The 14,310-nt window shown below is 49.8% G+C and overlaps 1 protein-coding gene across 1 annotated transcript in view; it reads right to left on the bottom strand.

Annotated features, from left to right (window-relative positions):
* The window catches only part of CROCC2 (ciliary rootlet coiled-coil, rootletin family member 2), an 82,227-nt gene that overhangs the window by 32,520 nt on the left and 35,397 nt on the right, over positions 1-14,310 (bottom strand). Inside the window, 5 exon segments of the mRNA XM_044913635.1 lie at positions 524-700; positions 1,251-1,420; positions 1,915-2,042; positions 5,593-5,786; positions 13,832-14,011. Coding sequence (XP_044769570.1) covers positions 524-700; positions 1,251-1,420; positions 1,915-2,042; positions 5,593-5,786; positions 13,832-14,011 — 849 coding nt within the window.

The following is a 14,310-nucleotide window of genomic DNA, read 5'->3' as shown; positions in this document are numbered from 1 at the left end:
TTGGGGGGTGGATGGGTGGATGGATTAGGGGTGGATGGGTGGATGGATTAGTGGATGGATGCTCAGTGTCTTGCTTGGGACATGTCAGGCAGAGTGAAAAGGCCCCATCGACCCCACTCGATACAATGGATTGGTGGGGGGATGGATGGATTGATGGATGAGTGGATGGAAGGATGGATGGATAGATGGATGGATGGATGGATGGATTGGTGGATGAATGGATGGGTGGATGGATGGATGGATTGGTGGGTGGATGGATGAATTAGTGGATGGATGGATGGATGGATGGATGGATAGATGGATGGATGGATGGATGGATGGATGGATTGGTGCGTGGATGGATTGGTGGGTGGATGGGTGGATGGGTTGCTGGATGGATGTCTGTCCCCAGAACTTCTGTGGAAGACCAAAGCTGCAGTAGCAGTGACCTAGAAAGGTTGCCCTCATAGCCCTCTTGCTGGGTCAGAGAAGGCATGGTGAAGTGGATGTGAGGGTTCCCTGCTGCCTCATAGTGCCCCATCACCTGCTGCATCTCATGTTCCAGTTGGAGGAGACTCTTGTCCCTCTCGTGCTTCAAGCTCTGGATTTCCTCCTTCAGAGCCTCCCTCTTGGCTACATTCTTTGCTACCAGCTTCTTCTCCTGTTCCAAACAGCGAGCTGCCACTTCCTTCTCCTCTGTCAGAGACAGACTCAGCGTCTCCTGGGCCAATGCAAAGGGATAGGCTGGGTAGGCTGCATATGTCAGGACATGTGAGACCAGTAGGTCCTAAGTGAGACCTGGTTCGTGGGACATCAGGGCAGGACAGGTCCCCAGAGGTTGTCTACCCCAGTCAGCCATATACCACTTGTCTTACCCAGTGACACCAAAGCAAGAGCTGGGTCTCACCATCTGCCCTCCCACTTTTATGTAGTGGTTCATAAACCTCTCCTGAGCCTCCACATTCGTAAGATGTATAATATGTCAAGCAAGACCTTCAGGGAAAGCTCCCTCCAGCTACGGGCCCTCAGACTGCAGCCAGGTCAGCCTGCCCAAGGCCTGGCCTCTTCTGCACACACGTTCCAGGCCCTGGATGGCCCAGGCTCACTTGAACTAGGAAGAGTCCTCCTCTGGCCTAGCCACAGCATGGCTGGGGCACCTCTGTCTCCTGGCTGTTCTCTTAGGCCCCCACCCTTAAGTGTCTGCTGCATTTTGGGACGTGGTGGACTCCGGGGAAGTGACCAGGCAACTGGGTGGCCCAACGGAAGCAGACCTTCTCCCTCTGGAGCCGAGCCAGGTCCTCGTGGTGGGCCAGCGCCTGGCTCTCCAGGGCCAGCTGCATCTCCCGCTCCTGCTGTACCACTTGCCGCTGAAGCCGCCCCACGTCCCACTGTAGCTTTGTCTCCTGGACCTCCCAGGTACTTTTCAGCTGCTGCATTTCCACTGTGAAGTGACAGGTGCATCAGGGACTGGCCATAGGCCCCCCCAGCATGGAACCCCTGTGGCCCTTACAAACTCCCTGTGGAGTGCCGGGCCCACAGAGGGACAGCCACCTGCTCTGAGGGGGCTGTCAAAGCCGGGGGGACAAAGCACTCCGTGCCCCACTGCAGTGTGTGTGTCCTAAGTTCTCACCTTGTACTGGCTATGGCCAGGCGCCCAAGGCAGGGCGGGCTGAACAGGGAGCACAGGGGAGGGGCAGGGAGCCAGCATGCTGATCCTGTGGCTGCAGCCCAGTTTTGCACCTGGGCCCAGCATTGGAAGCAGGCAGGACGGATGCCCATCCCTCCCAGACAATAGTGGCAGGAACCGTTCAGCCCCGTGAGCTCTCGGCCTGTGTTCGTGCTCCTTCGGGGGACTGGGGAGTGGGGGCAGCACATCTGGGGGTCGAGATCCACTGAAGGGGGGAGAGGAGCCAAGAGAGCCCGCCTGAGGAGCACCTTGCAGGGCCTGCCGAGCAAGCCGCACGCTCTGGGCCTCTCCCTCCAGCTGTTCCCGCTGGTCCTGTAGCTGCCTCAACAGCTGGTGGGTCTCAAAGAGGTTGCTCTCCAGAGAGTCCCTCTCGGCCCTGCAGAGAGTCATCAGACAGTGGGGCCCGTCACCTGGGCGGTCCTGCCGTTGAGGGGTGGTGCAGAGCGCAGTTGCTAGACAGTGGGACGGTGCCTGCCAAGGCCAGGCTCATCAATCAGAAGATAAACAGAATGAACATCTCATTCATTTTAAATCTCTAAAACCAAAGTGGGCCCTGCACAAATTCATCTTTCAGATGGATTAAAGAGCTAAATGAAACAAACAAAACAAACAGCAAATAAACAACTCAGAACTATAAAAGCAGTAGAGGGGCGTCTGGGTGGCTCAGTCGGTTAAGCATCTGACTCTTGATTTCAGCTCAGGTCATGATCTCAGGGTCATGAGATCGAGTCCTGTGTTGGGCTCCATGCCAGGCGTGAAGCCTGCTTAAGATTCTCTCTCTCCCTCTGCTTCTGCCCCCCTTTCCCCACCCCCGTGAGCACGCTCCCTCTCTCTCTAAAAAAAGAAATAGTCAAGAAAAACACAGAACGGTATTTTAAAATCTTCTTAAGACACAAAAGCCAGAAGACAAAAATAAAGAGGCCAGCAGATCTAAATACACTTAAAGGCGGGGGGATGGTTGGGCAGAAAAGATTGCATAAACCAACTTAAATGACAAGGGACAGACTTGAAGAAAAAAATCTGCACTAAAAAGACAAAGAATTAATATCCACCATATGGGAAGAGCTTCTGTCTATCAATGACAGAAAGTCAGCTGATCCTACAGAAAAATGAAAAAAAAAAAAGACTTATTCACAAAGAAACACAAAGGGAGAATGAACATATAAAGCTTACTCAACCTTACTAGGGCTCAAGGAGATTCAAATTACAACCATGAGGTGTTATTGACTATGTATCAGATTGACAAAACTTTAAACAATGGTAATATTCTACGTGGGCAAGGATGTGGGGACCATTTTCTTTGTGGAGAGGAGGCTGGGAAATTTCAAAATTTAAAGTGTGCCTATCTTCGAGCCCGCAGTCCCATTCCCACATGTCAGTTCTCCAGAAATACCCAGGAACCAGCACCGCGTGAACAAGATGCTCACTGCAGCTTTCTATAGGGTATTGACTGGACTTGGCTGCCATGCTGATAAACGGCAGCATGTTAGAAATGGTGGTGCATCTAGTGAGCTGTTGCTGAGGACAAGGAAACTCTATTCTCTATTCTCTGAGCAAAAGGGCACATGTAGCCTGATTCCACTGTGCTGCCTCCGGGTCAGGAAGTACCTGGAAAGGTACAGCAGCATTCCTCTCTGGAGAGGCTGATAAAGGTTCTTGAAGTCGTTGTCAGCCGTCAACCGGCCAACCAGCGCGTCCTAACCATTACTAGGCTCTGCCCTGTGCTGGATGGCGTAGGGTGAAGAAAGGAACCGGCCAAACAACACACATGCAAACACCACAAACTCTCAAACAGAAACACACGAACACACAAACAGCAAACACACAACCCCACCCAAGTCAATGGGTCAGGGAGGGCGTGGGCCATGCGGGACCTTGCTGACCCTGACCCTGACGGCCCTCCACCCCGGCCCCCTGCACACCGCTGGCACCTTTGTTGGGGGGGGGTAGGGAGGGCACATTGACAACTTCCAGGGCTCCCTGATGCCTGCGGAGCCCAGAAACTTCACTTCTCTGATATCCAGTCTCTATCCTTGTCAGCACCCCACCTGTTCCCCACTCCCCACATCTGTGTGAGCACCCCCTCTGTGGGGAATGCTCTCCCCAACACCTTGAACCCACCTCCTCCCAGATATCAGCCTGGTCCCCTCTGGGAGAAGTGGTCTCTGCCGCTCAGACACCAGAATTTTCACCTCAAAGCCTGGGAATCTGAGGGTGTGTCTAGTCTGTCCGCCCCCGGGAGCCCCGAGCAGCTCAGCCTCCTGCAGCAGAGGCCCGGCGTGACCAGCCAGGGTGCGGGCAGGGGGCAGGCAGGGACTCCACCCAGCTCTCTGGCTGGTGAGGGAGCCAGCACCCTGCGAACTGAGAGCGTGTCCCTGGGGCTGCAGCCCCGTCGGGGCCTGGCTGTGGGGGCTGCAGGACCCTGAGCCCTGGGCCCTCTCTCACCGTCATCCAGCCTGCTGCGGGAGAAGCAATATACAGCAGGACTTCTGGTACTTGCTCGTTGTCAACATTACCTCGGAGCTCAACGAAACTGCCGTGATCAGACCCTCCAGCCCCACTGAGCCAGCCAGATAAACACACAGTGTGTGTGCCAGGTATATGTGGTTTGACGAGTCCCCAGCAGCCTTGTCAGCAGAAGCTCAGACTGCTCACAGTGAAGTGCTGTTTAACAAGCAGCTGGCTCTGTCTGGGGGCCACTGGGCTGCCATGTGCGGGGGCCACTGGGCTGCCATGTGCAGAGGCCCTGGGCCCAGAGGTCAGGTCTGAGCCTGGAGAGAGGATCCTGGGCTGCTGAGGCATCTGCCGGTGATCCGGGCAGCAGATGTTGGCAGGTGACAGGGGCCTCTACCCCCACTCTTCTGAGTACCTGTGGGGCTTGGGAGGGGGTAACAGGCAGGGACCCTCTGCTCCTGCTGACCCAGAGTAGGTTTCGTTAGGTTTTCTGTTCCAATTTCTCTGTCAGCTTTCATTTGCAAAAGGTTTGTCTGTGAGGATGTTTAAGGACCTGGGACTTGAAGGGTTCTTGTGACTCCCAGATTCTGGAATTCCAGGAGGAAACCTTTCTAAAAAATACTTAGATGTTCTCAAGAGAGCCTACAAGTTTGGGGGCAGAAAGCCACCAGCTTTTGGATTTCCACAGAGACCTTGGGACCAGCTCAGCTCACCGGGCAATAGCATACAGGCACCGTGTTCTTGCCTCCAAGTGCCTATTTCATGTCTTCTGGAAGGGGCCCCTGAAGGTCTTTGAAGCTCACCCTGCCCTCAACATCATGGTTCCCTGGGGCTGACACTGTCCCTGGCTTCAGGGATGGGCCCGTGACTCAAGCCTGCCAATCTAGGCCCTGCAAATCCTAGGACTGGTTCAGGGCCTTCAAATGGCTCACGATGGCCAATGGTAGCAGCTCTTGGGCTTTGTGGGGAGAAGGGAGAAGGGCAGTACGTCCAATGGAGGAGGGAGCCTGGAGTGGCCATTGACCATTTGCCACCTCTCACCCTGAGCCTGCCTGAGAACAAAATCCCTGAGTTAAGTAAAACTGAGCAGGGAGAGACAGGATTCTGATAGCACTGTGGGAGCACCTGGATCCAGCCTTGCCTGAAGCCATGTGTACCTGAACTTCTCAGATCCATGAGCAAGACATCCTATGCCTTCTTTCTGCTAGTCTGAACTGGGTTCCTGGTTACTTGCAATCTGGCCAGTGTAGCCGCCTTGCTCAGGAGCGCCATCCCAGGGCTCTCACTACATTCACTTCTAGATGCTCCTCCTATCCAGGCACTGAGTTTGCCCCTCACTCACAGCCTCTCTCCCACATAGACAGAATTGCTCCACCCTACAGTCGCTGAGTAAGTGCCTGCCCCCTGCCCCACTCCAGGCTCTTCCAGGGTGAGGCCATGTGGACACAACCTGCTGGTAGGGCCCCAGGTACCTGAGGTCAGTTGCCTCCTCAGCTGTGAGCTGGACCTGCCTCTCCAGGGCCTCCTGTTTGGCCAGCAGCTGGGTCCGCTCCTCAGACAAAGCCTCCTTCTCCTGCAGGGCCCTCTGCAGAGTGTCCATCTGGGCCTCCTGGTCCTGCAGGCTCTGGGCCAGCTGTTCTTCCAAGGCCTGTTTCTTGCATGTGACCTGGGGGTGGGGTGGGGAAGGGACAGTCTGGCAGAGTGGGAGGGTGAGGGGCCTTTCAAGAGAAAAGAAGCAATTTTGTGCAGAATGACATGGAGGAAAAGATGGGGAGGAGAGTGAACAGAAGACAGATTGGACCTCAGAAGTGCCCATGTGTGTTTTCACAGCAGAGGGGCATCCACTCCCGCAGCCGTGTTGGAGAAGTCCCTGAACCGAGCATTCCCAGGGAAGAGCCAGCCGCTAGTCTAAATGGTAACCTTGGTTGGCCCACAAGTGTCCAGGGGGCAGGAAATATCACACAGCAATGGCAGTAGAAGGTGGCAGAGGACCAGACTGCTGCGGACAAACACTTCCATCGAGAATATCACAAGAATCTAGACAGAATATGACACAGGGATCTGTACAAGGCCTCAGAGAGCTGCCAAGGCAGTGGGGACAAAAGGAGCCGAGACCTAGAGGGAGGGACTCAGAGGAATAAGCCCACCGCTTGGCATCTCTTCTCTCTTCAGAATTTGCTGACCTCGAAGTTTTGGCTGAGAAACTGAGAAGCCGAGGAGCGTTTCTGACAGTGCTATGGCCTCAGGGGAACAAAAACTCAAGTTCAGAGCCATCATAGCAGAGGGACCCTAACAAACACCCCAGCTTTTAGTTGCATTCACCACAGGGCTTTGCCCTGGTAGTGGTACTGAATCGGAAATAGATCATCCCTCATAAAAGCTGAAGCTCAGGTTTGAATCACTTCAACCAGGGACTATGGTGATCATTCACTGCCCACCAGAACCCAAAGTAAGTCTTCTCTGGAAGAAGAATAGCGTCATCAAGATCCTCAAGTTGTTTCTACAGTTTTTTACCTATGATACTTGGCATTTAATCAACATTACCAGGCATATCAGGAGATAGGATCATATGGCAAAAAACACATGTAAGAACATAAAATAAATACCGATGTCTCCCTGCCCTCTTGGATACTCAGGTATTGGAGTCATTGGACACAGAGTTTAAAATAGCTGTAATTCGACATTTGAGAAGATGGACGGCAAGATGTAGAATTTCACAACAGAACTAGAAACTAGAAACAATCTAATTTTAAAATACAGTAATCAAAATTAATAAATATATGGTTTCAATGCCAGCTTAGAAAGAAGAGAGGACTACTCATCTGGAAGACAGATGAAAGAATGTATTCAGACTGAGTCACGAAGAGAAAAAAGGATGAAAAACACAGAAGAGAGGGTACCAGATACATGCGATGAGGTAAAAAGGCCCAACATTGTACGATAGAAGTTGCAGTAGGAGAGGAGAGAGACTATTGGAACAGATACTGCACAAGAATGTCCCAAATCCAGTAAAATCCATCAAGCCACAGATTTAAAATGAGCCATAATCCTCCAATAGGATAAATACAAAGAAAATGTCACAGAGACAGAGCAAAGTGAAGTTTCTGAATACCAAAGATAAAGAAATACACTTTTTAAAACCAGAGGGAAAAACACACGTTACCTTAAAATGAGCAACACTAAGACTGACATCTGATTTCCAAGCAGCAACAAAGAAAGTCAGAAGATGGCGGGATGAATTCATCAAAATGCTGAAGGCAAATAATGGCTATCCTAGTATTCTATAACCTATAAAAAATATTCTTCAGGGGCACCTGGGTGGCTCAGTCGTTAAGCGCCTGCCTTCGGCTCAGGTCATGATTCCAGGGTCCTGGGATAGAGCCCCGCATCGGGCTCCCTGCTCGGCGGGAAGCCTGCTTCTCCCTCTCCCACTCCCCCTGCTTGTGTTCCCTCTCTCGCTGTGTCTCTCTCTGTCAAATAAATAAATAAAATCTTTAAAAAAAAATATTCTTCAAATATCGAGACCAGAACTTTCTGCTTCTGATAATGGTGGAGGAGCTGGTTGAAGACCAACCCTCCCACTGCTGGAGCAGCTGGAAAATCTATGCAGCACACCTGCAACATAACTACCTGTATGAGGGCCCAAGAGGTGCCAAAGCGGCCAAGACCCAAGGAGACGTGGATGCAGCCGAGCCCGACACTCCACCACAGATTTTCCTTGTGGTATCGGCCAGCTCCTAAGCAGCACAAGGCCCAGAGCCTTCACAGCCAAGCATAAGGCCTTAGCTAAAATGCTGGGAACTTGACTTAGGGTTTCAGCAGGCTTACGAGACTAGGGAGACCTAACCTGGAGTTCAAAGCTACCAAAGCAGCTGCGGTGTGATAGGTGAAGAGATCAGAAGGGAGGGGAGACTCAGATTCTGTATTGTTTTTAAAAACGGTACTGATTTTTTAAAGAATATAACTCCAAAGAAGTATAGGGCCAAAGGACTATAATCTGAATGAGAAGTGGCAGCCGAGAATCTGAGAAGTTAGGTGGAACTTCGGGCAGTCTTAACAGAATTGAGAAAACAAAACCTGGAGGTAGGGCTCACCAGAAGCTAGAGGCCCTGGTCAGCACCCGACACGTCCAGTGAGGGTTCCGGGAGAGCTGTGCTAGACCCTGGAGCACACCAGAAATAGGCTGCTCCTCACAGGAGACTGAAACCCACTTACAAACCAGCTTGAGCTCAGACTGGCTAAAGGTGATCTGCCCCTGCTCTGACTTCCCAAAATCAAAAGCAAATTCCCTCTGGAAAAAGTTGATATCATTCAGAGTCTCAAGTTATCTCTACAAAAACATAAAGTCTTATTCAACAAAATTATTATGCATATCAAGAGGCAAGACCACATGACTGAAAACCAAGAGATAAAAAGACAATAGAAAGAGAACCATTCTGGGATGCAGATGTTGGAGTTATCAGACAAAGACTTGAAAAAGATTATAATTAATAGCTGTGAAGATAAAGCATTTGGCCAGATAACTGAAGTGTGTGTGTGTGTATGTGTGCATTGTCAAAGTGACCATTTAAGGCAAAAATATGAATAATATATTGTACAGTTTATAACAGCACATGTAGAAATAAAATATACTGCAACAAGAGCACAAAGGATGGGATGGATAAATGTAATACATGTTGTGAAGGTCTTAAATTGTTTTTGAAGTAGTATAATATTTGAATATAAATTATGCATATCATAATTTTAGAGTAATTACTAAAATAATAAGGAAAAGAAGTATAGCTTAGAAATACCAATAGAGAACATAAAGTGGAATACTACATAAATATACAACTAACCCAAAACAAGGTCAGAAACAAGGAATTTAAAAATGTGGTGGTTTTTTGGGAAGATTTTATTTATTTATTTGACAGAGAGAGATACAGTGAGAGAGGGAACACAAGCAGGGAGAGTGGGAGAGGGAGAAGCAGGCTTCCCGCTGAGCAGGGAGCCTGATGCGGGGCTCGATCCCAGGACCCCAGGATCATGACCTGAACCGAAGGCAGACGCTTAATGACTGAGCCACCAGGCGCCCATAAAAATGTGTTTTTAATGAGACAAATAGAAAACAAGTACCGAAATGGCAGAATAAACCAAGCATATCAATGGTTACATTAAATGTAAATGGTACAAACACTCCAATTACCAAGTAGACTGTCAGAGTAAACATAAAAGAAAGACCCAACCATATGCTTTTTACAAGAAATACACTCTAAATGTATTTTAGAGTGATCTAAATCTATTGAAGGATATACAGTGAAAACACTAAGCATGAGAAAATTAGTGTGTCTCTATCACTATCACTAGATACCAAGGAAAAGAGTGACGCTGGAAAGGAGAGGGGACACTTTATGATGAGAAGTCCATGCATCATGAAGACATAAAATACTAAATGTGTGTGCACCTAACAATAGGAATTCAAAACATGAGGCAAAAAAGGACAGGACTAAAGTTTGAAATAGACAATTCCGCAATCACAGATAGAGATTTTAATGCCCTTCCAGCACTAATTGTTAGAACAAGTAGACAAACACAACCAGCCAAGTAAAACCAATAAATGAAACAAGTAAAACAGACAAAGAGCCAGTAAGGACATGGAAGATTTCAACCATGTTGGAACTGATGTTTATAGACCTTACATGCCCCCATTATACCATTGTGCACTCTTCTCACATGAGCTCCTATAAGCCATAAAACATGCCCTTAGATCCATTCCAATAGCATGGAGTAGGTTTTCTTTTTTTATTATTTTTTTTCTTTTTTAAAGATTTCATTTATTTATTTGAGAAAGAGAGAGACGGCAAGAGAGAGCACAATCGGGGTGAGTGGCAGAGGGAGAAGCAGACTCCCCACAGAGCAGGGAGCCCCATGTGGGGCTCGATCCCAGGACCCTGGGATCGTGATCTGAGCCAAAGGCAGATGCTTCACCGACTGAGCCACCCAAGTGTCCCCTGGAGTATGTTTTCTGAGCACAATGGAATTATATTAAAAATAGGTAACAAATAGGTACTTAGAAAATCCGTATGTTTGAGGTTAGGCAATGTACATCAATAACCCACAGGTCAGAAAAGAAGTCACACGGAGAATGAGAAAATAGCTTGATCTGCAGGGTAATGAAGCGCAACAAGCGAAGTCATCAGTGCGCAGAACAGAGACATGAGGCGACAGGAACCCTGAGGAGCCTCCATGTTTAAGAAATTGAACTCATTATCAAAACACTTCTCACAAGGGAAACTCCGGACTGAAATGACTTCACTAGTGAATTCTACCAACATTTAGGGAAGAAATAACATCAACGTTAAAACGCTTTCAGGAAATAAATGAATTTCCCAACTGATTTTATGAGGCCCTGGGTCCAAATCTGACAAAAACATGATGAGAAAAGTAAATCACAGACTGCTAGTCTTCATGAATATAAATGCAAAAATCCTTCACAAAACACTGAATCCAAAAATATATAAAAAGGCTATTAACCTATGACCAAGTAAGGTTTATCTCGGGTATGCAAAGTTGGTGTAACATTAAAAAATTAACCAATACAATTCAGCCCATTAACAAGAAGAAGAACAATGACGTGATCATCTTGATAAAGAAAAAAACATTAAAAAAAATTCAAAACCCATCCATGATAAAAACGACCAGGACCCCTCTCAACACGCTAGGAATGAAAGGAACATCCTCAGTGTGATGAGGGGCATCCATGAAAGGCCCATCGATAACGTCGTACAGAAGCAAAACACTAAATTCCTTCCCGGGGTCGGGGGGAAGGATAGCCACTCTCACAGTCTTTACAACTTTGTTCTAAGGCTCCTTAACGTGCATCAAGAGAAGAACACGTAAGAGTCACCAAGATTGGAAAGAAAACTGTTGCTTTTCACAGAGGCCGTGACTATGAACATGGAAAACCCTGGAGCTCACGAGTGAGCTTGGCAAGGTCACGTGACTCAAAGTTCATAGATGAGACTGTACTTCTCTACACTAATAATGAACACTAGGAAAATAAAATTAAAACAGCAAGGCAATTCACAATATCAAATTTAAGAATCAATTTAATCAAATGGGCAAGACTTTTACACTGAGCACAAAACACAGCTGAGAGAATTAAGAGATATACCACAGCTTCACGGAGGGACACTGCGATGACGCTAAGGTGTCCACAGGCTTCTGAAATTGACCTATAAAGTCAACACAATCTCAACCGAGGTTCTAGCAAGCTTTTGGGGGGGGGGAATGACAGAAATTCATAAGCTCATTGTGAAATGTACATGGATATGTAAAAAATTTAAAACAGTCAAACCCATTTTGAAAAAGAAGAATAAAGCCGTGCCTGGGTGACTCAGTCAGTTAAGTGCCTGCCTTTGGCTCGGGTCATGATCTTGGGGTCCTGGGATCAAGCCCTGCGTCGGGCTCCCTCCTCAGCGGGGATTCTGCTTCTCCCTCTACCCCTCACCCCAACTGTACTCTTTCTTGCTATCTCTCTCTCTCAAATAAATAAATAAAACCTTTAAAAAAAAGAAAAAGAAGATTGGAGGACTCATGCTACTTAATTTCAAGACTTACTGAGAAGCTACAGTAACCAAGACAGTGTGGTTTTGGGGAAAGAATGAGCAGATTCATTTGCACAGATCAACAATCTGATCTGTGCACATATATGCATATATATGTTCAATTTACTTTCAACAAGTCGCTAAGGTAATTCAGGAGAGAAAGGACAGTCTTTAAAAATCGGTGCTGGGACAGCCGGACATTTGTATGAAAAATAACGGGCTTCAGTTCTTACTTCACACAACACACCTGTGGTTCACACATTTTGGGGGCATCAGGATCACCTGGAGGGCTCCTTACAATCCAGATTTCTGCCACCCATCCTGCAGTTCCTGATTTAGTGGGTTTTGAGCGGGGCGTTTTGAGAATCTGCGTTTCTAACTAGTTCCCAGGTGCTGCTGCTGCTGGCCTAGGGAATACACTTTGAGAACCACTGCCATCCAGAAAAATCAACCCGCAATGATCACAGACCTATGTGTAAGAGTTAGGTGAAAACACAGGAGGGTATTTGCTTGTCCTTGGGCTACACAAAAAATGTCTCAGACAGTATCTAGGAAATCCTAACCATACATTTTTTCAAACTTGGCAAATTGAATTTTACCAAAGTTAAAATTCTCTGTCCACCAAAAACAACAGTAAGAAAATATATAGGCAAGTCACAAAGGTGAGTAAACTATTCTAAGTACATCCGTCTGACAAAGCCCTCATGTTAAAGATACACGAAGAATTCCTAGATGTCCATAACCAAAATACAAACACCCAATAAAAGTGGGCAAAAGATTTGAACTGACACTTGACAAAATAAGGTATGCAAATTTCCAATGAGCTCATTAAAATGTGCTCAAGATCATTTGCTATCCAGGAAATGCAAATTAAAACCACAATGGTATATAACTTCACACACACAGAGGAATTAAAAAGTAAAAGTGGATGAGGCCAAATGTGGACCAGGCTGAGGAGCCGCTGAAAGCCGCCCCCCCGCCCCCCACCGGCTCCTGGCGGTATAGATAAACTAACACAATCACTTTGGAAAATCACTTGCCAGTTTCTTATTAAATTCAACGCACACCTACCAAATGGCCACGATTTCCCTCACTATACATGGATGCGACTTGCACACCAGTGTCCAGGACCGTCTTGTGCATCACAACCCAAATGTCCAGCAGCAAGGAAATGGGAAAGCGAATGTGGTTTATTTGTACACGAAACGTTACCAAGCAGTTACTATGCAGTCAAAAGCCCCGAGCTCTTGCTGCCTACGGCACGATGACGCCCACCAGCATCATGCTGAGAGAGTGGGTGGGCACAAAACGGCCCCGACTCTCTGGCTCCGTTTACCAGAAGTTCTCGGACAGGTGAAGCCTGTGCATGGGGGGCGGGGCAGCCCCGAGGCCCCGGGGAGACAGTCCCCGTCCCCGTGGGTGCCGGCCACGCGGTGCACGCAGTGGTCGCAACTCGTGGAACAGCACGCTGGCTCCTGAGTGTGAATCACATGCAATGAAGGGAGGAGGGAAAGGGACCAGACGAAGCCTGAGAAGTGGAGGGCTCCAAGCTGAGTCCCAGAGCAGGGGGCCGAACGCCGCCGGGGGGCGGGGCAAGACTGCAGGCACAGGGTTCCACGTGGGGCAACAGGCCGGGACTGGAGGAAAGCAAAGTGTTCCAGTGCCACTCCCCACGGAGCCTGCCCTCCTCCGAAGGCCGGGGTCCAGGGAAGGTCGGAGAATGAACGCATGAGCCAACGAGGGAACAGCGAGTACGGAGGTGGTCCAGGGAGGTGAGAAACGGGACAAAGGAGGAAGCAGTGAAGCGCCTGACCCCCGAGTGTGTGGAAGTCATGGGGCGGAGGCCTTCGATCCTCTGACGGGGGCACTGGGACAGGCCCCACATACCGTTCTCTGCTTATCCCTCCCCCTGTCTCCTACCCCCCACCGCCGGGAGGCCAGTGTCAAGGCAGGCCCTGAATCTAGCCACGTTAGTTGGCGGTCAGCCTTGCCGGCAGACAGCACTGGTGCTGACGTCCTGAGCCAGCGTGACTTCTAAAGGTGACCCGTGGCCTTCCACACCCCAGAGAGACGGGGCGGCCCTGCTGGGTGGGAGTGGGAGCCAAGAGCCCTGTGGACACCTCACCTGGCCCATCTGCTCCTGCAGCTGGTCCTGCTGCTGCTGGAACCGGGCCGCCTGCCCCTGCAGCTGCTTCTCCAGGTGCCCGCAGGCCTGCCGCAGGCCCCCGCGCGCCGTCTGCACGAGCTCCAGCTCCTGCTCCAGCGCCTTCTGCTGCTCCCGCAGCTGGTCCCGCTCCTGCTCCAGCTGCCAGGGGGGGGGGAAGGGACGCGCCGGGCCACGCCCACGCACCACGCCCCTGCACCACGCCCACGCACCACGCCGTGCACCACGCCTCGTGCACCACGCCCTGCATCACGCCCCGTGCACCACGACCCGTGCACCACGCCCTGCACCACGCCCTGCACCACGCCCCTGCACCACGCCCACGCACCACGCCCTGCACCACGCCCCGTGCACCACGCCCCGAGCACCACGCGCGTGCACCACGCCCTCCACCACGCCCCTGCACCACGCCCCGTGCACCACGCCCTGCACCACGCCCC

Source organism: Neomonachus schauinslandi, chromosome 3 (genome assembly GCF_002201575.2).
Source record: "Neomonachus schauinslandi chromosome 3, ASM220157v2, whole genome shotgun sequence".
NCBI lineage: Eukaryota > Metazoa > Chordata > Mammalia > Carnivora > Phocidae > Neomonachus > Neomonachus schauinslandi.
Note: the sequence above shows the minus strand (reverse complement) of the source record. Positions and strands in the feature narration are given on the sequence as shown.